General features: G+C 39.6%; 1 protein-coding gene across 4 annotated transcripts in view; it reads left to right on the top strand.

Moving 5' to 3' along the window:
* The window catches only part of ESCO1 (establishment of sister chromatid cohesion N-acetyltransferase 1), a 90,258-nt gene that overhangs the window by 16,731 nt on the left and 48,514 nt on the right, over positions 1-25,013 (top strand). For 3 of the 4 annotated variants that reach the window (XR_007136655.1, XM_047793884.1, XM_047793882.1), the window contains exons 2-4: positions 7-122; positions 18,345-18,447; positions 18,686-20,818. The exons of the other annotated variant lie outside the window; for it this stretch is intronic. Coding sequence is in view for 2 of the 3 variants with exons in the window: in XM_047793884.1 (XP_047649840.1) it covers positions 19,280-20,818 (1,539 nt within the window). In the remaining variant the exon portion in view is untranslated. The remainder of the gene's footprint in view (positions 1-6; positions 123-18,344; positions 18,448-18,685; positions 20,819-25,013) is intronic. 4 annotated transcript variants of the gene reach the window in all.

Genomic DNA, 25,013 nt, shown 5'->3' with positions numbered 1-25,013 from the left:
TTTTAGAAATATTTAAGGTTAATAGCCAAATACAAAGGAAGTTAATAGGAAGCATCATTCATTAGACGCATCATCCATCAACCTGAAGAAAAAAAGTTACATGTAATTTTCATTTCAGTAAGGTAAGTGGTTTATACTGTTGTAATTTAATGTCTTTGAAGATAATTGGCCAGTGTGCCAAATATACTTAATATTTTCAGAGAAATATAACTTTTTTTTGAAAAGGTTGTATGTTTACATGGTAAAATAAGAGGTATACTGAGAAGTAAGCTTTTTCACACTTCTGACACTTGGTCCCATGGTTCTTTCTCCCAGAAGTCTTCACTATTACTAGTTTCTTGTGTGCTTTTCCATACACATTGTGTGCATAAATAAGCACATGTTTCCTTTCCTCCCTTTTATCTTTTTACACAAAGGGAAGTACACCCTGTTCTTCACCTAGCTTTATTTGGTTTATTTGTCAGTTGTAGGTCCATTATCAGTTACTTACAGTTCTATTTTTTGGACAGATTTATTAAAGTATAATTTATGTATAATAAACTACACCCTTTTAAAATGTATGGTTTGGTGGATTTTGACAGATTTACACATTCTTGGAACTACCACCACAATCAAGATACAGATCATTTCCGTAACATCCAAAAGTCTATCTGTCCCTCCACTCCTGACCCCAGGCAGTGACTCATCTGCTTTCTGTTACTGTAGATAAGTTTGCCTTTTTGAGAAATTAATGAAAAGTGGAATCATACATCATTTACTCTTTGTTTAGCTTTTTTCTCTCAGTATTATGATTGTGAAGTTCATTCATATGGTTCCAGTAATTCCTCCCATCCCCCCCCCCCCCCTTTTTGGTCTTTTTAAGGCCACACCTGTGGCACATGGAAATTTCTGGGCTATGGGTCAAATTGTCCACAGCCACAGCAACTCAGGGTCCCAGCCATGTCTGTGACCTACACCACAGCTCAGGGCAAGGCCTGATCCCTAACCCACTGAGTAAGGCCAGGGACTGAACCTTTATCCTCAGGGATATTAATTGGGTTCGTTACCACTGAGCCATGACAAGAACTCCAGTTTGTTCCTTTTGATTGGTAATTTTTAAAATTATCTTGATATAGCACATAGTGTATCCATTCACCTGACTTTTGAATTGTTTTCAGATTTTGGTTATTGTGCACAATGCTGCTTTGAAGATATTTGGACAGGTATTTATGTGGAATGAATAGGAGTCCTTCCTGAAAAAAACTTTGTATACCTCAGAGTCTCAAAGAGTTTTGCCTTTTTTCCTCTACAGATTTATTTATTTAGTCTTTTGTCTTTTTAGGTTCCCAGGCTAGGGGTCTAATTGGAGCTACAGCTCTCGGCCTGTGCCAGAGCCACAGCAATGCCAGATTTGAGCCACGTCTGTGACCTACACCACAGCTTACGGCAATGCCGGATCCTTAACCCACTGAGCGAGGCCAGGGATTGAACCTGCAACCTCATGGTTCCTAGTCGGATTAGTTTTCGCTGCACTCTAACAGGAACTCCTTTCTTCTACAATTTTTTATTTTTTATTTTATTTTTTGTCTTTTTGCCTTTTCTAGGGCCACATCTGCAGTGTATGAAGGTTCCCAGGCTGGGGGTCTAATCTGAGCTGTAGCCGCCAGCCTGTGCCAGAGCCACAGCAACTTGGGATCCGAGCAATGCCGGATCCTTAACCCACTGAGTGAGGCAGGGATTGAACCCACAACCTCATGGTTCCTAGTCAGATTTATTAACCACCGAGCCACAAGGTGAACGCCTCTTCTACAATTTTATACTTTACATTTATGTCTATGATCAGTCTCAAATTATTTTTGTTGATTATTTTAATTTTTAATTTTTTTATTTTATAATTTTAATTTTTCCATTATACATGGTTTACAGCGTTCTGTCAGTTTTCTACTGTACAGCAAGGTGACCCAGTTACACATATATGTATACTTTTTTCTCACATTATCATGCTCCATCACAAGTGACCAGATATAGTTCCCAGTGCTATACAGCAGGATCTCATTGTTTATCCATTCCAAAGGCAATAGTTTACATCTATTAACTCCAAATTCCCAGTCTGTCCCACTCCCTTCCCCTTGGCAACCACAAGTCTGTTCTCCATGTCCATGAGTTTCTTTTCTCTGGAAAGGTTCATTTGTGCCATATCTTAGATTCCAGATATAAATGGTATCATATGGTATTTGTCGTTCTCTTTCTGATTTACTTCACTTAGGATGAGTCTGTAGTTTCATCCATGTTGCTGCAAATGGCATTATTTTGTTCTTGTTTACGGGTGAGTAGTATTCCATTGTGTATATATACCACATCTTAATCCATTCATCTGTTGATGGACATTTAGGTTGTTTCCATGTCTTGGCTATTGTGAATAGTGCTGCAATGAACATGCGGGTGCATGTTTCTTTTTCAAGGAAAGTTTTGTCCAGATATGTGCCCAAGAGTGGGATTGCTGGGTCATGTGGTAGTTCTATGCATAGTTTTCTAAGGTACCTCCGTACTGTTTTCCATAGTGGTTGTACCACTTTAAATTCCCACCAGCAGTGCAGGAGGGTTCCTTTTTCTCCACACCCTCTCCAGCATTTGTTATTTGTGGACTTCTTAATGATGGCCATTCTGACTGGTGTGAGTGGTATCTCATGGTAGTTTTTTTTTTTTTTTTTTTGTTGTTGTTGTTGTTGTTGTTGCTATTTCTTGGGCCACTCCTGCGGCATATGGAGGTTCCCAGGCTAGGGGTCCAATCGGAGCTATAGCCACTGGCCTACGCCAGAGCCACAGCAACGCGGGATCCGAGCCGTGTCTGCAACCTACACCACAGCTCACGGCAACGCCGGATCGTTAGCCCACTGAGCAAGGGCAGGGACCGAACCCGCAACCTCATGGTTCCTAGTCGGATTCGTTAACCACTGCGCCACGACGGGAACTCCTCATGGTAGTTTTGATGTGCGTTTGTCTTAATGATCAAGTGATGTTGAGCATTTTTTCATGTGCCTGTTGGCCATCTGTACATCTTCTTTGGAGAAATGTCTATTCAGGTCTTTTGCCCATTTTTCCATTGTGGTGTTTGCTTTTTTGCTGTTGAGTTGTATAAGTTGTTTGTATATTTTAGATATTAAACTCTTTTTAGTTGCATTGTTTGAAATTGTTTTCTCCCATCTGTAAGCTGTCTTTTTTTTTTTTTTTTATGATTTTCTTTGCTGTGTGAAAGCTTGTCAGTTTGATTAAGTCCCATTGGTTTATTTTTGCTTTTATTTTTGCCTTGGGAAAACATTTGTAAGGTTGATGTCAGAGAATGTTTTGCCTGTGTTCTCTTCTACCTGTTTGATGGTGTCTTGTCTTACATTTAAGTGTTTAATCCATATTAATTTTTTTTTTCCTATTTGGATATTCAGTAGTTCAACACTATTATTGCAGACTTTTCTTTTCCACGTGGACATGCCTTGGAACTTTGGCCGAAAATCAACTGACCATAAATGTATGGGTCTATATCTGAATTCTTTTCCACTGATCTGTGACCCTTTGTCTTGATTACTGTAGTTTTATCATAAGTCTTGAAATCAGATAGCATCAGTTTTTCAAATTTATGTTGGGGAGGACTTTGTCTGTTGTACATGGTTTTTGCTTTTCTTTTTCCTTTTTTTTTTTTTTTTTTTGGTCTTTTCTAGGGCTGCACCCGTGGAATATGGAGGTTCCCAGGCTAGGGGTCTAATCTGAGCTGTAGCCCCCAGCCTACACCAGAGCCACAGCAACTCGGGGTCTGAACCTTGACTACGACCTACACCACAGCTCACTGCAATGCTGGATCCTTAACCCACTGAGTGAGGCCAAAGATCAGACCTGCAACCTCATGGTTCCTAGTTGGATTCATTAACCACTGAGCCATGACGGTAACTCCAGTTTTTGCTTTTCCACATAAGTTTTATTTTTTAATCTTAAAAAATTTTATGACTGCGCCTGTGGCAAATGGAAGTTCCCATTAGGGATTGAATCCAAGCAACAGCTGTGATCTGCTACACTGCAGCTACAACACCAGATCCTTTAATCCACTGTGCCATTCTGGTATTCAGACCTGTCCCTCCATAGTGACCCGAGCCTCTCTTTTTTTTTTTTTTTTGCTTTCCAGGGCTGTGCTCGAGGCATATGGAAGTTCCCAGGGTAGGGGTTGAATTGGGGCTATAGCTGCTGGCCCACGCCACAGTAACTCCAAATCACAGCCACGTCTGTGACCTACACCATAGCTCATGGCAATGACAGATCCTTAACTTAGTGAGCAAGGCCAAGGATTGAACCCTCATCATCATGAATACTAGTCAGATTAGTTTCCTTTGTGCCACAACGGGAACTCCTCCAGTCAGATTCTTAACCCATTGCGCCATGGTGGGTCAGGCCATCAATTCCCATATAAAAAATCTGTGTGGGAGTTCCCGTCGTGGTGGAGTGGTTAACGAATCCGACTAGGAACCATGAGGTTGGGGTTTCGGTCCCTGCCCTTGCTCAGTGGGTTAACGATCCGGTGTTGCCATGAGCTGTGGTGTAGGTCGCAGACGCGGCTCGGATCCTGCGTTGCTGTGGCTCTGGCATAGGCTGGCAGCTACAGCTCCGATTCGACCCCTAGCCTGGGAACCTCCATATGCCGCTGGCGCTGCCCAAGAAATGGCAAAAGGACAAAAAATAAATAAATAAATAAAAATAAAAAATCTGTGTGAATTTTGCCTGTAATTGAGTTGAATCTCATCTCTTCTTTGACATGATTGCATGATGCTCAGTAGTATGAATATCATTAATTATAAAGTGGTTTATAATGGGTGTTTATTGTGGATATTCAGCCTCTTTATTGTGATTATACAGTGTGGCAGTGAATTTTATATTTATTTGTGTCTTTGTGCATTTGTGCAAGTATATCTGTAAAGTCTTGGAAATGAAATTGTTTGAAATTTAGCATTTATAATATTTATTGATTTTTTTTTGTCTCTTTTTGCTGTTTCTTTGGGCCGCTCCCTCGGCATATGGAGGTTCCCAGGCTAGGGGTCGAATCGGAGCTGTAGCCGCCGGCCTACGCCGGAGCCACAGCAACGCAGGATCCGAGCCGCATCTGCAACCTACACCACAGCTCACGGCAACACCGGATCGTTAACCCACTGAGCAAGGGCAGGGATCGAACCCGCAACCTCATGGTTCCTAGTCGGATTCGTTAACCACTGCGCCACAATGGGAACTCCTATTGATTTTTTTTTTTTGACAAATTTTCCTGCATAGACATTCAGTCACCTGCAATAACATCAGAGTAACCTGTCTCAAACCCTTGCTAAGGCTGTGTTGTTAAACTTCCTAATCTTTTGCGGGCCTGATGGGTAGAAAATGTTATTTTGATTTGGTTTTAATTTGTGTGTGTTCTGCTATTATCATACCAGCCGTCTGTGGTTTCTTTCTGGTGAATATATTATGGTGATATTTCCTTTTTTTTTTGCTTTAAAAAAATTTTTTTTTATTAAAGTATAGTTGATTTATAATGCTGTGCCAATTTCTGCTGTACAGCAAAGGGACCCAGTCATGCATATGCATACATCCTTTTTTTTTTTTTTTGTCTTTTGTTGTTGTTGCTATTCCTTGGGCCGCTCCCGCGGCATATGGAGGTTCCCAGGCTAGGGGCTGATTCGGAGCTGTAGCCACCGGCCTACGCCAGAGCCACAGCAACGCGGGATCCGAGCCGTGTCTGCAACCTACACCACAGCTCACGGCAACGCCGGATCGTTAGCCCACTGAGCAAGGGCAGGGACCGAACCTGCAACCTCATGGTTCCTAGTCGGATTCGTTAACCACTGCGCCACGACAGGAACTCCCATACATCCTTTTCATAACATCTTCCATCATGTTCTGTTCCAAGAGACTGGATATAGTCCCCCATGCTGTACAGTAGAACCTCATTGCTTATCTATTCTCTTGTTTGCTGAGGTAGGCTTGTATGTCTATAAACCTCCCTCTTGGAATTGCTTTAGCTGCATCCCATAGGTTTTGGAGTGTTGTATCTTTGTGGTCATTGCTTCTAGGTATTTTTTAATTTCCTCTTTGATTTCTTCAGTGATCCATTGGTTGTTTAGTAGCACGTTCTTTAGTCTCCATGTGTTTGTGTTTTTTGCAGTTTTTTTCTTGTTGATTTTCAGTCGTATATCGTTGTGGTCGGAAAATATGCTTGATATGATTTCAGTTTTCTTACAGTTACTGAGGCTTGATTTGTGGCCCAGAATGTGATCAGTCCTAGAGAATGTTCCATGTGCACTTGAGAAGAATGTGTATTCTGCTGCTTTTGGGTGGAATGTCCTATAAATATCTATTAAGTCCTTCTGGTCTGATGCTTCATTTAGGGCCTGTGTTTCCTTGTTGATTTTCTGTCTGGATGATCTGTCCATTGTTGTAAGTGGGGTGTTAAAGTCCCCTGCCATTACTGTATTATTGTCGATTTCTCCTTTTAAGGTCGTTAGCAGTTGCCTTATATATTGAGGTGATCCTACGTTGGGTGCATATATATTTATAATTGTTATTTTTTTGTCTTCTTGGATTGATCCTTTAATCATTATGTAATGTCCTTCTTTGTCTCTTATAAAATAGTCTTTATTTTAAGGTCTATTTTGTCTGATATGAGTATTGCTACTCCAGCTTTCTTTTGATTCCCGTTTGCATGGATTATTTTCTTCCGTCCTCTCATTTTCAATTTGTATGTGTCCCTAGAAGTGAAATGTGTGTCTCTCTCTCTTTTTTTTTTTTTTTAATTTCTTTGGGCTGCTCCCATGGCATATGGAGGTTCCCAGGCTAGGGGTCTAATCGGAGCTGTAGTTGCCGGCCTACGCCAGAGCCACAGCAATGCTGGATCCCAGCCACAGCTCACAGCAACGCCGGGATCGTTAACTCACTGAGCAAGGGCAGGGACCGAACCCACAACCTCATGGTTCCTAGTCGGATTCGTTAACCACTGCGCCATGACGGGAACCCCGAAGTGTGTCTCTTTTGAAGACAGCATACATATGGATCTTGTTTTTGTATCTATTCAGCCAGTCTATGTCTTGCTTGGGGCATTTAGTCCATTAACATTTAAGGTAATTATTGATATGTATGTTCTTATTGCTATTTTATTAACTGTTTTGGATTTGTTTCTGTTGACCTTTTGTCTTCCTTTCATCTCTTATTCTTTCCTCTTGTGGTTTGATGAGTATCTTTAGTGTTGTATTTGAGTTGATTTTTCTTATTTGTTTGTGTATCAATTGTAGATTTTTGGTTTGCAGTTACCCTGCAGTTTTGATATAGAAGTCTATATATATACATGTATATATATATATGTATATGTAGATATACATGAGATTGTTTTAAGCTGTTTTTTTTTCTTTTTCTTTTTTTATTGTTATTTTCCAAATACATTTTTTTTTCCTACTCTACAGCATGGTGATCCAGTTACACATACATGTATACATTCTTTTTTTCACCCACTATCATGATCTGTCATAAAAAACTAGACATAGTTCTCAGTGCTACACAGCAGAATCTCATTGTTAATCCATTTTTTTTTGAAATTTTATTTTATTTTTTTTACAGAATAAAATACATATATTTAAACACAGTTATGTTCACACAGATTATTATATCATGGATCTTAAGAAACAGATTAAGTGACTCCCTCTGGAGAAGTGGAATGGAAAATATGCTGAGACAAATAGGAAATTTATTCTATATTTTATCCCATTTTGTATGGCTTTCATCTTTACTATTTAGTATTATCTATTACATTTCAACTTTTCTTAAAAATTAGCATTATATTAAAATTGTGTATATTATGCAACTAAAATTTATAAAGAAAGCCTTATATATCATTAAATATTTTATGTAGCATAATAAAAGGAATAACTTAACTGGTAAGAATAACAAAAATAATAGACCCTCTGAAAATAAGTAAAATGTAAAATGCATAAATTGGTTAAAAAACAGTGTAACTGTATAAATATGTCCTCACAATTTGTAACATCTTATTGATTCTTCAGTATAGGCATTACACCATTCTAGGTGATGTGATAAACAAGACATTATAGACCTTACATTGTACCATGGGGAGAAATGGTTATTAATAATACAATTGTAGAACTGTATTATTTAATTGTACAGTGGCATTATTTAATTATAATTATCATAAATTTTTTGATGGAGAGGAAATCAGAATCAGATCTAAGAAGACTTCAGCATTCCAAGAATGATGTCAAATGACCCCCTTCATGGTGGATTATGCACTTATTTACTATGAGATATATTTCTTCTCTAGGGATTCCTTGTTTGTCTATCAACTGTAGATTTTTGGTTTGCAGTTATTCTGAAGTTTTGATATAAGAGTCTATAGGTATGTGAGATTTTTTAAAGTTGTTCTCTTAATTGCAAGTTCATCTCCAATGTCCTGCATTTGTACCCACCTCTTCTCATGATTTCTGATTTTGGTGGCATAATTGTGCGTGGATGATTTCGTGTCTTTACTGTATAGATACCTTTACTGGTGAGCCTTTTGTTTCCTGTTGCTGTCTTTTCTTTTCTGCCTAGAGAAGTTCCTTTAGTATTTGTTGTAAGGCTGGTTTAGTGTTGCTGAATTCTCTCAGCTTTTGCTTATCTGTGAAGGTTTTGATTTCTCCTTCAAATCTGAATGAGGGCCTTGCTGGGTAAAGTAATCTTGGTTGGAGGTTTTTCCCTTTCATCACATTAAGTATATCATGCCACTCCCTTCTGGCCTGCAGAGTGTCTGCTGAAAAATCTGCTGATAACCTTGGGGTTATTGGGGTTCCCTTGTATGTTACTTGTTTCTTTTCCCTAGCTGCTTTCAAGATTTTCTCTTTGTGTTTAATTTTGGTTAGTTTGACTAATATGTGTCTCAGGGTATTCATCCTAGGGTTTATTTTATATGGTACTCGTTGTGCTTCCTGGATTTGAGTGAGTGGTTCCTTTCCCATGTTAGGGAAGTTTTCGGCTATTATCTCTTGGAATATTTTTTCTGTCTTCTTCTCTCTCTCTTCTCCTTCTGGCACCCCTACAATATGGATGTTGGTGCGTTTAATGTTGTCCCAGAGTTCTCTGAGGCTCTCTTCATTTGTTTTCAATCTTTTTTCTCTTTTCTGTTCCGCATCCATAATTTCTACTAATCTGTCCTCCACCTCACTTATTCGTTCTTCTGCCTCCTGTAGTCTGCTGTTAGCTGCTTCTAGTGAGTTTTTTATTTCAGTTATTGTATTTTGCATCTCTTCTTGTTTACGTTTCGTATCATGTATCTCTCTGTTCAGTGTTTCCTGTAAGTTATCCATCTCTGTTGCCTCCAGTTTATTTCCAATGTCTTGCCTCATCTTCAGCATCAACAATCTAAAGTTCCTGGATGCTGAGAATCTCATTATCACTTAGCTGATCTTCTGGGTTTTTTTCCTTTCTCCCTCATCTGAGTTATAGTTCTCTGTCTTTTTGTTTTTATAGGTTTTTGGTGTGGTGATCTTTTTACAGATAAATAGAGTTGTAGTCTCTCTTACTTCTGGTGTCTGCCCCCCTTGTGGCTGAAGTCAGTATGGGGGCTTGCTGTAGGCTTCTTGATGGAACGGGCTGATGCCTGCCCACTGGTAGGTGGAGCTGATTCTAATCCCTCTGGAGGATGGGGCTTTGTCTCTGGATGGGATTAGAGGCAGCTGCTGCCTGAGGGGTCTTTAGGTAGCCTGTTTACTGAGGGGCAGGGCTGTGATCCCACCTGGACTGTTGTTTGCCCTTGGGCTTCTCAGTGCCACTGACTTGGGTGGGGCCAGGTTATCCCAAACTGGCCACCTCCAGAGAAAGGCAGGCTGCTGAGTATTCCCAAGAGCTTTGCTTCCAATGTCCTTCCCTCACAACAAGCCACATTCACCCCTGTTTTCCCAGGAGGTCCTCCAAGAACTGCAGTCAGGTTTGACCGAGATTCCTATGGAGACTTTGCTTTGCCCTGGGACCCAGTGCACGTGAAAGTCTGTATGCGCCTTTTAAGAATGGGATCTCCATTTCCCCTAGTCCTGTGGAGCTCCTGTGCACAAGCCCCACTGGCCTTCAATGCCAAATGCTCCAGGGGCTCTTTCTCCCAGTGCCAGATCCCTGCTCGTGAGGGTTTGATGTGGGGCTCAGAACTCTCACTCCTGTAGGTGAGTCTCTGTGAACCAGTTGGTTTTCAGTCTGTGGAGCTTCCCACCCCAGAGGTATGGGGCTGTTTATATCACGAAATCACCCCTCCTACCTCTCGATGTGGCCTCCTCTTTTTCTTCTGGATTAGGGTATCTTTTTTAAGGTTTCCGGTCCATTTGGGTGGAGATTGCTCAGTCTTTAGTTGTGAATTTTGTTGATTTTAGGAGAGAAGTTGAGCTCCTGTCCTTCTATTCCACCATCTTAATCCTCTCTCTCTGCTAATCCCAGTTGTTGGTTTCTTAATTGCAAGTGCATTTCCAGTGTCCTGCATTCTACCCTCCTCTTCTTACGATTTCTGATTTTGGTGGCATATTTGTGCGTGAATGATTTCCTACCTTTACTGTATATATATGCCTTTACTGGTGAGCCTCATCATTTGTGGTGGTTTGTTTCTGGTTGTGGCCTTTTCTTTTCTGCCTAGAGAAGTTCTGTTAGTATTTGTTGTAAAGCTGGTTTAGTGTTGCAGAATTCTCTTAGCTTTTGCATGTCTGTAAAGCTTTTGATTTCTCCTTCAAATCTGAATAAGAGCCTTGCTGGGTAGAGTAATCTTGGTTGGAGGGTTTTTTCCCTTTCATCATTTTAAGTATACCATTCCACTCCCTTCTGGTCTGCAGAGTTTATGCTGAAGAATCTACCGATAACTTTATTGGAGTTCCCTTATATGTTATTTGTTTATTTTCCCTAGCTGCTTTCATTATTTTCTCTTTGTCTTTAATTTTGGTCAGTTTGATTAATATGTGTCTCGGGGTGTTCCTCTTTCAGTTTATTTTATATGGTACTTGTTGTGCTTCCTGATTCGTGTGAGTGGCTCCTTTCCCATGTTAGGGAAGTTTGCAGCTATTATCTCTTTGAATATTTTTCTCTGTCTCTTTCTCTCTTCTCCTTCTGGCACCCCTATAATATGGATGCTGGTGTATTTAATGTCCAAGAGTTCTTTTAGACTGTCTTCATTTCTTTTTAATATGTTTTCTCTTTTCTGTTCTATGTCATTGATTTCCACTAGTCTGTCCTCCACCTTGCTTATTCGTTCGTCTGCTTCCTGTATTCTGCTATTGAGTGCTTCTAATGAATTTTTTATTCAAGTTATTGTATTATATTTGCATCTCTACTTGCTTAAGTTTTAAATATATTTGCTCAGTGTTTACTTTAAATTATCAGTCTTTGCCTCCAGTTTATTTCCAATGTCTTGCATCATTTTCAACATCATCTGTCTAACGTTTTTCCTGGAGGCTGATGATCTCCGGATCACTTAGCTGTTTTTCTGTTTTTTTTTTTTCTTGTTCCCTTATCTGAGTTATAGTTCTCTATGTTTTCATTTTTGTAGGTTTTTGGTGTGGTCTCCTTTTTGCAGACAATAGAGTAGAAGCCTCTCTTACCTCTTTTTTTTTTTTGTCTTTTTAGCGCCACACCCATGTGGAGGTTTCCAGGCTAGGGAATCTAATCTGACCTACAGCTGCTGGCCTTTGCCACAGCCACAGTAATGCTGGAACCAAGCTGTGTCTGTGACCTACACCACAGCTCACAGCAATACTAGATCCTTAACCCACTGAACAAGGCCAGGGATCGAACCTGCAACTTCATGGTTCCTAGTCAGATTCGTTTCTGCTGTGCCACGATGGGAACTCTGCCTCTCTTGCTTCCAAAGTCTGCCCACCTCGTGGCTGAAGTTGGTAAGGGGGCTTGCTGTGGGCTTCCTGATGGGAGGGACTGGTGCCTGCCCACTGGTAGATGGGGCTTTGTCTCTGGGTGAGATTAGAGGCAGCTGTGTGCTTAGGGTGTCTTTAGGCAGCCTGCTTACTGATGGGTGGAGCTATGATCCCACCTGGATTATTGTTTGGCCTGGTGCTTTTCAGCCCTGAAGAGGGGGGCCAGATTTTCCCAAAATGGCCACCTCTAGAGGAACACACACTGGTGAATATTCCCGAGAGCTTTGCCTGCAATGACCCCCCCCACCCACCCCAACCAGCCACAGTCATCCCCTGTTTTCCCAGGAGATCCTTCAAGAACTGCAGTCAGGTCCGACCCAGATTGCTGTGGAGCCTTTGCTTTGCCCTGGGACCCAGTGCAGGTGAAAGTTTGTGTGCAACTTTCAAGAATAGAGTCTCTGTTTCCCCCAGTCCTGTGGAGCTCCTGCACACAAGCCCCACTGGGCTTCAGTGCCAGATGCTCCTGGGGGTACTTTCTCCCAATGCCAGATCCCCAGGCGTGGGGATTGAACGTGGGGCTCACAACTCTCACTCCTGTAGGTGGGTCTCTGAGATGCAGTTACATTCCAGTCTGAGGGCTTCCCACTCGGCGGGTATGAGGTAGCTTATATCACGTAATTGCTCCTTCTGCTATCTTGATGTGGCCTCCTCTTTGTTTTCTAAAGTGGGATATCTTTTTGGAAGTTTCCGGTCCATTTGGTTGAAGGTCGTTAAGCATTTCTGTAGTTCTGTTGTTTTTTATGAGAGAAAGTGAGCTCCAGTCCTTCTATTCTGTCACCTTAATCCTATCTCTATTATGGTGATACTTCTTGACAGCATTTTTTCCACTGGTCTTATCCCTCACACTTGACCTTTGAATTTTGTGACAAGACTTTGCCACTCTGAAAACAGATATTAAAATTCTCCCACATTTTAGTCTGTTTTTTTATGTGTGAATTTTTTTTCTTTTTAAAGTTTATGCTGCACCCACAGCATATGGAAGTTCCTGGGCCAGGGATTGAATCTGAGACTTAACTCTGACCTGTGCCACAGTTGTGGCAGTACTGGATCCTTTTCAACCACTGTACTGGCCCAGGATTAAACCTGTGTCTACACAGTGATTTGAGCCCCTTCAGTTGGATTCTTAACCCACTGCACCATGGCAGGAACTCCTGTTTATTTATTTATTTTTTGTCTCTTTGCCTTTTCTAGAGCCACTTCTTCAGCATATGGGGATTCCCAAGCTAGGGGTCTAATTGGAGCTGTAGCTGCTGGCCTGTAACTGCCGCTCCAGTGGCATATGGAGGTTCCCAAGGCTAGGGGTTGAATCGGAGCTGTAGCCGCCAGCCTATGCCAGAGCCACAGCAACTCGGGATCTGAGCCTCGTCTGCAACGTACACCACAGCTCACAGCAATGCTGGATCCTTAACCCACTGAGCGAGGCCAGGATCGAACCGGCAACCTCATGGTTCCTAGTCGGATTCATTAACCACTGAGCCACAATGGGAACGCCGATGTTTTTTTATGTTTAAATTTTTAATGATTAATTTCTTTTGGACATTACCTCAATGTTAAACTGAAATTATCCAGAGGGTTACCCAGTTGTTCTCATACTGACTGTTGAATAATCTTTTCTTCTGTAATTGAAGTTAATACTTTGTTATGGACTAAATTGGCTGATGTGTTTGAGTGCATTTTTTTGAGTCTCTGATCTGTTCTGTTAATGTTTTGTCTATTGATATATTAGAACTAAATTGTTTTTTATTTTTTTTAGGGCTGCAGCTGAGGCATTTGAAAGTTCCCAGGCTAGGGGTTGAATTGGAACTGCAGCTGCCAGCCTACACCACAGTTTACGGCAATGCCAGATCCTTAATCCACTGAGCGAGGCCAGGGATTGAATCTGCATCCTCACGGATACTAGTCGGGTTTGTTACTGTTGAGGCACAACAGGGACTCCACACCTAAATTGTTAGAGTTCCTTTGTCATGCATTGGGTTAGGGATTTGATGTTGTCACTGCAGTGGCTTGGTTTGCTGCTGTGGTGTGAGTTTGATCCCTGGCCCGGGAACTTCCAAATGTTGTGTGTGTGGCCAAAAAAAACCCCCAAACTAAATTGTTAATTATTATAACTAGGTGTATTTTAATATCAAGAAGTCCAACCTGTATCTCATTATGTTTTCTTTTTTGTTGTTGTTGTTGTTTTGTCTTTTTAGGGCTGCACCCTTGGCATAAGGAGGTTCCTTGGTTAGGGGTCGCATCGGAGCTATAGCTGCCAGCCTCCACCACAGCCACAGCCATGCAGGATCCAAGCTATGTCTGCGATCTACACCACAGCTCATGGCAGTGCTGAATCCTTAACCCATTGAATGAGGCCAGGGATCAAACTCGAGTCCTCATGGATCTTAGTCGGGTTCGTTCACTACTGAGCCACGACAGGAACTCCAACTTTTTCTGATTTTTTTTAAGTTGAGATATGTTGATGTAAAATATTATATAAGATGCAGGTGTATATACCAAATTACTTTTTAAGTTGACTTGTGTATGTGTATGTTACTGTAACTGGTATCTGATACTTTCTTCCCTATGTATTTCAGGTGATTGTTCTTTGTTTAAAGCTTTTGAATTTTTAATCTTTATTTTACCAATTTACCATATTGAATTCACATACTGAATTTTTCTCTTCATTGTCTTAAAAAATAATTTTCTTTGTATATTATTTCTTTCTCTTACTTAATTTTACCATCTTTGCAACATTTAAAAAAAAACAAAAACTGAAAACACTTGGAGTTCCCACCTTGTTTCACTGGGTTACAAATTTGACTGCAGGAGCATGGATTGCTGCAGAGGTGCTGGTTAGATCCTCTTCCTCTTCCTGGCGCAGTGGTTTTAAAGATCCTGTGTTAAGTTTGCAGCTGCAGCTCAGATTATCTCCCTGGCCTGGGAACTTCCATATGCTGTGGGTGCAGCCATAAAATTAAAAACAAAAACAAAACAACAACTTGCTGGGAAAAAAATACATGCTGAATTTAATGAAAGATTTTTTTGTGTCACCTACACAGCATGATATTTATTTTTGTTGTTTGTACACTCCAAAAGTTGATGATACTGAGAAAGATATATTTGAAAATATCTTCAGTTCTTTAGCTGCCAACGTTTTCATTTTATTGTCATGAGTAGATAATCAAGAGTGACTATATATATCTGTATTATCCATAGCAGTTATATTATCTTTAGCCTCCTCACAGCACATGGGGATCCTGGGCTAGGGATCAGATCTGAGCAACATTTGTGACGTGAGGCAGTGCTGGATCTTTAACCCACTGTTCTTGGTTGGGGACCAAACCTGAGTCCCTGTGCTCTAGAGATGCCGCTGATCCCACTGAGTGAGGCCAGGAATCGAACCCGCAACCTCATAGTTCCTAGTAGGATTCGTTTCTGCTGCACCATGAAGGGAACTCTCCTATTATTTTTTTCAATAGCAGTTATTTTTAAAAATTCGTTTATCTATATGAACTTCTGTAAGGGCACATTACTTGTTTCATTTTTTTTTTTCTTCTGAACCCTCTCCTCATTTCTTCTCTTCTTTTGATTAATTTTAACATTCATTTTGTGGTGTACTTTGCTCCTAGATATGTGGGAGGTAAATTTTTTTTTTTTTCTTTTTGGCTGCCCTGTGGCCTATCGAGTTCCCAGACCAGGGATCATATCTTAGCTGCAGTCGTGACCTAAGCTGCAGTTGTTGTAGTGCCAGATGCTCAACCGACTTGTGCTGGGCTGGGGATTAAACTTGGGTCCCAGCAATCCCAAGGTTCCGCTGATCCTGTTGCACCACAATGGAAACTCCTGTGGGAGGTAAATTTTTTGAAGCCCCCTACATGTCTGAAAATATCCTTAATTGTTTGAGCATTGAAGTCTACTTTGGACATAATTTTCTTTTAGTGTTGTGGAAGATTTCCCATGTTATCTCTCTTCTATTCTTGGTGCTGAGAGGTTGGTGTAATATTTATTCATAATCTTCAGTATGTTGTCTAGATTTTTTTTCCCTTTAGAAGTTTGAGGGTCATCTTTTTTGTCCTCATGATAAGCTTTAAAAAAATTTTTTTTTATCCATTATGCTACATGTTCTTGGCCCTTTTAATCTGGAAACTCATGTCTTTCAGTTCTAGAAAAATTTATTGAATTTTTAAATTTTTTTCAGTGCCTTTTCTCTATTTTCTAATGCTCCAGTTACTGGACTCTCTCCATGGATATCCTTTTTCTTTTTTATCTCATATTTTCCATCTTGCTATTTTTGTTCTACTTCATAGGAAATTCTTTTTTTCCCCACACCTGCATCATGTGGAAGTTCCCGGGCCAGGGATCAAACTTTGCTGTAGCTGCAGCAATGTCAGACCCTTAACCTACTGTGCCACAAGGGGACTTCCCATAGCACATCTCTATATCTTCTGATGCTTCTTTTGACTTTCTCATTTCTTTTATATAATTTTTAATTTTCAAGAGTTCCTTTTTGTACTGTGAATGTTCTTATATACTTTTTTCATGGATGAATTAGCTTACTTTTATTTTTTTATTAAAAATTTTTTTTTGCCTTTTAGGGCCACACCTGAGGCATATGGAGGTTCCCAGGCTGGGGGTGTAATCAGAGCTATAGCTGCCAGCCTGCATCACATCTCACAGCAACACCAGATCCTTAACCGACTGAGCAAGGCCAGGGATCAAACCCGAAACCTCATGGTTCTTAGTCGGGCTCATTTCTTCGGCGCCATGACAAGAACTCCAAATTAGCTTATTTTTAGTTTGTGCTTTTTTTCTTCTAAGCAACTTCTTTCCTGTTTTTTTTTCTTCTTTTTTTTAAGCTTTAGATTTTCTTCATGTATATGGTGATTCTTGTTTATCTGCTTGTGGTTATAAGTGATGCACTAAAAACTGATTGGAAACTGTGTGTTTTGGGTGGTGGGTGGGCTGGTAGTCTCCAGCTTGTAGGGTGTGAATGAGGGGGTGAGAGAGACAGAAATAGACGGAGACAGAGAGATTGTGCTTAATGACTTTGGGCCCTATCAGTATTTTTTAGATCCTTTCTCTGGTTTTGTTGAATTCATTAGGAATTAATCTTTCAGTTTCCTTCCTAGAAAGTATAAGCTTGGCTCCTGTTCTCTGGGGGTTTCTGAGTAGGCAAAGAGCTTTGGGTAGAAGGAGTGGGTTTCAGTAATCAGTATGTGCACTGCTACTTATTTCCTCTGTTGTATGTATGATACTTCTCTTCTTCCCTCAGTTGTGACTGTTGAGCCCCCAGACTAAAGACCTTTTGTTTTACTCCTTCCAAAGATTTATACAGTCTTTAGGGAGTTATGCAGGCTAGTCTTCTGGGTAGCAGTTCATGGAATGGCAGGTGGGAGGTCCACGCACCTTTTTTTTTTTGCTGCACCCATGTCATGTGGAAGTTCCCAGGCCAGGGATTGAATGTGCACCACAGCAGTGACTGAACCCAGTTCAGTGACAGCACTGGATATTTAACCTCCTAAGCCACAGGAGAACTCCAAGTCTTTTTTCTCCCCCCACTGTTTGTGTGTGTGTGTGTGTGTGTGTGTGTGTGGTATGTGTATTTTTCTTTCCCCTTTTTTGAGTCCCCTTTTTTCCCCTCCATCTCTCCATCTCCTGATACTGCCAGTTTCTGCTTCTTGAGGGATTCTGTGGCTTAAGCAGAGCTGCTGCTTGCTTGGTTTTTCTGGTTTCCTCTTCTAGTTTAGGATTAAGTTTTTTCTTGAGTCTGAAGGTTTTTTTGTCTTTCTTTGTAGCTTCTATACTGTTTATTTTTATCATTTACACTTTCGTTTTTTTGTCCTTCAGGCGTAGGGTTTTGTTTTGTTTTAATGCTTTTTGTTTTTTAGTAGATAGCACATGATAGAGGCAAATACTGTGTGTTTAAACCTGCCTTTTTAACTATGTGTTACCGTTTTTCTATGTATATAGATATTTATGTGCAGTTTTTCCTTAAAATAGGATTTTACCACTTAACCATGATATGTCTGCATTATGAATTTTTTTGTATTTTTAAAATTTTTTCTAAAACATAAAATGGGAGTTTGCCGGTAGTCTTGTGGTTAAGTATCTGGCATTGTCACTGCTGTGTCATGGGTTTCATCATGACCTGGCAACTTTTTCATGCCATGGGCACAACCAAAAAAACAAACCATAAAACAGATTTCATCAATGAAATAGAAAAGTGTATTTCGTTGGATGCATGTACCATAGTTTACTTCAGGTTAGAAATACTGAAGTTCTGTGTATAAATTGAGTTCTGAAGACAAATGGTAGAACAGGTTAAAATTATGGAGTATAGATTAATATAGTAATAGATTTGAGAGGTGAATGATTACATCTTTCCTTTATACCTCTTTTTTAAAATATTTTTTCTTTTAGGTGCTGTGAAATGTGTTAAAAGGAAATTATAAGGAATGATTTTGTCAAATTTTTATGAGTTATGGTGGCTGAAAGATCAATTCAGTCTTGGGGGAAAGGAACTGTAAGTAACCTCAAGAAATAGACTGATTTTTCCACTAGTCTTTGCTTATATACGACAGATTATTGATTTATTTGTAAGATTGTACCTGGGATACTTTTATCTTAGCCTTATGTATACAGACTAAATAATTCAAAAAGAGAAGTTAGATTTTATGTAAATCATGGTTGTTTCTGTGTAGTATTAGTATTGCCAAATTTCTTAGATTGTGCAAAATTTAATTTTTTTTTTTAATTTTCAGAAATGCCAGCACAAAAGGAAATCTCTATTAATAGAGTATTTTATTAAACGGGAGTGGTTAGATAAGAATTTTAAGCCAACAGACTTAGCAAACAAGGAGAGAAACGTGTTAGCTGTAAGACATGTTTCCAGTGAAACAAAGTCCAGTAACTGTAGACTTCAGAAGAAAAAAGTTTTCAAAAACTTTTTCAAAACAGACAAGTCAGTGATAAATAACTCCTTCAGTAATAGGGCTAGGCCTGAAAACTAATATTAATTGAAAATTTAACAAGAATCAAATTTGAATGAAACATTTTTCATAAAAAGTTCTAAAAATAGAACTAATTTAAATTAGGTTTAAAATTTCCACAAATTTCTATTACCTTGTCCAAAGTAAAGCAAATATATTTTAGCCTTCATGCCAGCTTTTCTCATGTCATAAGGATGACAGAAATCTTAGCAAACTAGTATTTTTTGTTGAAAAAGTGTATCAGTATCAGCTAAAATTGATTTTTAAGACCTGCTCTTCAGTAGTAACAGTAGACATTCAGCATTTACACCTACTGGAACACAAAAATTTCAAAAATTACTCAGAAAAAGAGGACCGTACTCAGGAATGATGTCCATTCAGGAGAAATCAAAAGAAAATTCCTCTAGTGCTATTACAAAGAGTGAAGATAAGAATCTAGAAACACAAATTCAAGATTCTCAAAAGACTCCAGCAAAAAAACCAGGTCCAAAGGAAGCTGTAAAATCACTGGTTAATTCTTCCAATAAAAGTAAAACAAATCAGTCTGAATTAGGAACATGTATGAGTACAAGGTCAGCATCCAGTGATAAAAAACCTGGTAAATCAATTAATAAAAATATGGTGACTGTAAAGGGACATTCACAACAAGATTCTATAAAAAAGAAATTGTCTCAGAAAAAATCAGTGCATGAAACCCCTAAATCACATGAACAGCTTAATAGGAGATCACAAAGACTACAACAGTTAACAGAGGTTTCAACAAGGTCTCTGCGTAGTAGAGAAATTCATGGTCAAGTTCAAGCAGCTAAACAAAGTTTGCCATCAACAAGGAAAGAGCACTGTAGCAATACTCAAAGCAAATCTAATAAAGTTAAAACAAATCAGAAACATGTGAAAAGAAAAGTACTGGAAATAAACTCGGATTCTAAAGAGGATGAAAATTCTGTAATGAATGAAGTAATAAATTCCCCCAAAGGAAAAAAACGCAAAATAGAGCCTCAGACAGCTTATACTTGTAGTTCTCAGTGCATAAAAGGATCTGAAAAGTGTCTTCAGAAGAATACTAGAAAAGAGGAAACAAAATCTGTGCCTGTAACAACTTCTGAGATAAAAAGATCAAAAAAGGCTACTTCAGTGGTATCTAAAAAGAATGAGATGAAGAAGTCAGTTCATACACAAGTGAATACTAGTGCAAAACCCCAAAAAAGTCCACAGCCATCAGTGCCTGAACAAAGTGTAGATAATGAGCTGGAGCAAGCAGGAAAGAGCAAACGAGGGAGCATTCTCCAGCTCTGTGAAGAAATTGCTGGTGAAATTGAGTCAGATACTGTAGAGGTAAAAAAAGAATCTTCACAAATGGAAAATATAAAGGAGGAGAAGCCTACAGAAATAAAAGTGGAAGAGACCAATATAGAAAGACAGATACTTCATCAGAAGGAAACAAATCAGGATGTTCAGTGTAATCGTTTCTTCCCCAGTAGAAAAACAAAGCCTGTGAAATGTATACTGAATGGAATAAACAGCTCAACTAAAAAGAACTCAAACTGGACTAAAATTAAGCTCTCAAAATTTAATTCTGCACAGCAGAATAAATTAGACACTCAAGTTTCCCCTAAATTGGGCTTATTACGAACCAATTTTTCACTACCACCGTTAGAAATGCATCATCCAGTGACTCAGAGTACATTTTTAGGGTCAAAATCATATGATGATAAAAAGAAAGCTTGCCAGCAGGAAGAAATGAAAGAAATTAATTCTGAGGAAGTTAATGATATTACGGTTGAAATTAATAAAACCACAAAAAGGGCTCCTGAAAATTGTCATTTGGATAATCAGATAAAGCCACCTCCTGACCAACTGCTGGATAACCAGAAGAAAGATTCTTTTGAATCAACCCCAGATAAGGTAATCTCCTTTCATTATGTACATAGAGGTGTCTGAGTACTCTTTGATAAGAAATAAGTGTTTACAACATATTTTAGCATAAGAATTATGTCATAAAAGACTGAAGAGTCATTTATTAAGGAATTCTATTCAGTTGTTAGCAAGAGTTTTATTAATTCAGTCTAATGAGTAATAGAATTTACTGACTCCTTTAGAGATCTCACATTTACATGAATGGTTTCCTCATTTTCACCCTTATTTTCACTTACGTGAAGCATAAACCTTTTGAATTCTAGCTTTTTCATTTAATACACACCTGGTTTCCTTTTTGTATTAATTGTAACCACAGAAAGTGTTTCACAGTGAATGACTAAAATGTAGAACTTAAACTTGGGGCACTTCCTTTTTTTTTCTGGTTCTACAACCCCCGCGCCCTCAGAATACTACAGAGGCCAGATTTTTTTTATTTTAATAAAGATTTTTATTTTTTCCATTATAGCTGGTTTACAGTGTTTTGTCAGTTTTCTACTGTACAGCAAGGTGACCCAGTCACACATACGTGTATTCATTCTTTTTTCTTACATTATCATGCTCCATCGCAAGTGACCAGATACAGTTCCCAGTGCTATATAGCAAGGTCCCATTGCTTATCCATTCCAAAGGCAATAGTTTGCATCTACTAACCACAAACTCCAGTCCATCCCACTCCCTCTCCCTCTCTCTTGGCAACCACAAGTCTATTCTCCATGTCCGTGATTTTCTTTTCTGTAGAAAGGTTTATTTGTGCCATGTATTAGATTCCAGATATAAATGATATCATATGGTATTTGTTGTTATCTTTCTGGCTTATTTCACCTAGTATGAAAGTCTCTAGTTACATCCGTGTTTCTGCAAATGGCATTATTTTGTTCTTATTTATGGGTGAATAGTATTCCATTGTGTATATATACCACATCTTCTTAATCCATTCATCTGTCGATGGACATTTAGGTTGTTTCCATGTCTTGGCTACTGTGAATAGTGCTGCAACGAACATGCGGGTGCATGTGTCTTTTTCAAGGAAAGTTTTGTCCAGATATATGCCCAAGAGTGGGATTGCTGGGTCATGTGGTAGTTCTGTTTTCTAAGGTACCTCCAAACTGTTTTCCATAGTGGTTGTACCAGTTACATCCCACCAACAGCGAAGGAGAGTTCCTTTTTCTCCACACCTCCTCCAGCATTTGTTATTTGTGGACTTCTTTTTTTTCCGTCTTTTTGTCTTTTCTAAGACTGCTCCTGCAGCATATGGTGGTTCCCAGACTAGGGGTTGAATCAGCTGTAGCCACCGGCCTACGCCAGAGCCACAACAACACGGGATCCGAGCTGCGTCTTCGACCTATACCACAGCTCATGGCAAAGCTGGATCCTTAACCCACTGAGCAAGGGCAGGGATCCAACCTGCAACCTCATGGTTCTTAGTTGGATTCGTTAACCACTGCGCCACGACGGGAACTCCTTGTGGACTTTTTAATGATGGCCATTCTGACTGCTTTGAGGTGGTATCTCATGGGAGTTTTGATTTGCATTTGTCTTAATGATCAGTGATGTTGAGCATTTTTTCATGCGCCTGTTGGCCATCTATATATCTTCTTTGGAGAAATGTCTATTCAGGTCTTTTGCCCACTTTTCAATTGGGTTGTTGGCTTTTCTTGCTGTTAAGTTGTATAAGTTGTTCGTATATTTTAGAGATTAACCCTTGTCCGTTGCATCATTTGAAACTATTTTCTCCCATTCTGTAGTTTGTCTTTTTTGTTTTTTTTTTAATGGTTTCCTTACAGAGGCCAGAATTAAACTTGTGCCTGCCATTCATATTTGACAAAAACTAACATTTTATTGACTTTAGGTCTTTTAAGGTAGGAAAAGTACCTTACAGATGTAAAGACCATACTTCCCTCTGCTTCCTATTCACCTCTCCAGAATTAAATATGCTCCTAAAATTGGTGTGGAGCTTTTGTTTTTTATTTTCATGACTTCGCTGTGTATATATGACTGTATATCTATAAAGAATACTTAGCATTGTTTGTATTTTAAATGTTTACCTAAATGCTCACATAGTTTGTATGTATCTTATATATGTATTTTGCAACTTGATTTTGATATTGATACATGGGTATTTTAATTGCTATAAATGAACATACCACGGTTTATTTATGCGTTCCCCTGTTAAAGTACTTTAGGATGGTTTCCAACTTTTTCTTTTTCCGTCGATATTAGCAATGTGATTGGTATCACAGAATGATCAGGAAATGTGGTGGTGACCATATCAGTTCAAGTAGTGCCTCCTGCATCTAAAACACTGTGCTGGGAGTTCCTGTTGTGACGCAGTGGTTAACGAATCTGATTAGGAACCACGAGGTTGCGGATTCGGTGCCTGGCCTTGCTCAGTGGGTCGAGGATCTGGCGTTGCCATGAGCTGTGGTGTAGGCTCAGATCCCGAGTTGCTGTGGCTCTGGCATAGGCCGGTGGCTATGGCTCCGATTAGACCCCTAGCCTGGGAATCTCTGTATGCCGCGAGAGCGCCCCTAGAAAAGGCAAAAAACCAAAAAAGTAAAAATAAATAAATAAATAAATAAAACACTGTGCCAACGAGGCTAGAGAAGATGATCTGTTTCCTGCCTTTAAGGAATTTACACTGTAGTCGTCACTTGGAGATCTTCCCTTCAACACTAGGATGTTTTGTTCAGCCATCATAATACCTTTTGTTTACTGAACACTGCCTCTTTTTTGGCAAAGGGGAGCTGCATGTAATTGTCACCACATTCTACAATCTGAGTTCTATTATCCACATATATTACAGGTGAGGAGAGTGAGGCTTAAGAGATTGAAGTCATTTATTTGAGTAACATTTAAGTGTTGGGGTCAGGATTTAAACTGAGATTGGCTGGCTTCAGAGTCTAGCTTGATTTATACTTGGGGAGGTAGGAGAATGTAAAAAGAAACCTTATTACATCACTTGAAAACTTTCTGTGACTGCCTGTAATTTTGCTCTTTTTATTATATGGTGTTAATCTCAGCCGTACTGAAAAACGTTGATGGTCGGTAAGGCTAAGAATCTGATAGGCTTTCGTGACTGGCAATGACACAGTCATACATATATTTCTTTTTTTTTTAATAATTTATTTATTTATTTATTTTGTTGTTGTTGTTGTTGTTGCTATTTCTTGGGCCGCTCCCGCGGCATATGGAGGTTCCCAGGCTAGGGGTTGAATCGGAGCTGTAGCCACTGGCCTATGCCAGAGCCACAGCAACGCAGGATCCGAGCCGTGTCTGCAACCTACACCACAGCTCACGGCAACGCCGGATCGTTAGCCCACTGAGCAAGGGCAGGGACCGAACCTGCAACCTCCTGGTTCCTAGTCGGATTCGTTAACCACTGCGCCACGACGGGAACTCCATACATATATTTCTTATGTTATCTTCCATCTGGTTTATCTCAAGAGACTGGTATAGTTTCCTCTGCTATATGGTAGGACCTCATTGCTTATCCATTCTAAATGTAATAGTTTGTATCTACTAACCCCAAACTCCCAGTTCATCCCACTCTCTTCCCTTCCCCCTTGGTAGCCCCAAGTCTATTCTCTCTGTGTGTCTATTTCTTTTTTGTAGGTAGATTCATTTTGGCCATATTTTAGATTCCACATGTAAGTGATGTCATATGGTATTTGTCTTTCTTTTTCTGACTAACTTCACTTAGTGTGAGAATCTCTAGAGAATCTCTAGTTGCATTCATGTTGCTGTAAATGGCATTATTTCATTCTTTTTTTTTTTTTAAGGGGCTGCTCCCGTGACATATGGAGGTTCCCAGGCTAGGGGTTGAATCAGAGCTACAGCTGCTGGCCTACGCCACAGCCACAGCAACGCCAGATCCAAGCTGCATCTGTGACCTATACCACAGTTCACAGCAACGCCAGATCCTTAACCCACTGAGCAAGGCCAGGGATTGAACCTGCAACCTCATGGTTCCTAGTCGGATTTGTTTCCACTGCTCCATGATAGGAACTCCTCATTCTTTTTTTTTATCTGAGTAGTATTTTTTTGTATGTATATACCACATCTTCCTAATCCATTCCTCTCTTGACCGACATTCAGGTTGTTCCATGTCTTGGCTATTGAGAATAGTGCTGCAGTGAATAGGGTGCAGGTATCTATTTGAATTACAGTTTTGTCTGAATATATA

Source organism: Phacochoerus africanus, chromosome 8, assembly GCF_016906955.1.
Source record: "Phacochoerus africanus isolate WHEZ1 chromosome 8, ROS_Pafr_v1, whole genome shotgun sequence".
Taxonomy (NCBI): domain Eukaryota; kingdom Metazoa; phylum Chordata; class Mammalia; order Artiodactyla; family Suidae; genus Phacochoerus; species Phacochoerus africanus.
Note: the sequence above shows the minus strand (reverse complement) of the source record. Positions and strands in the feature narration are given on the sequence as shown.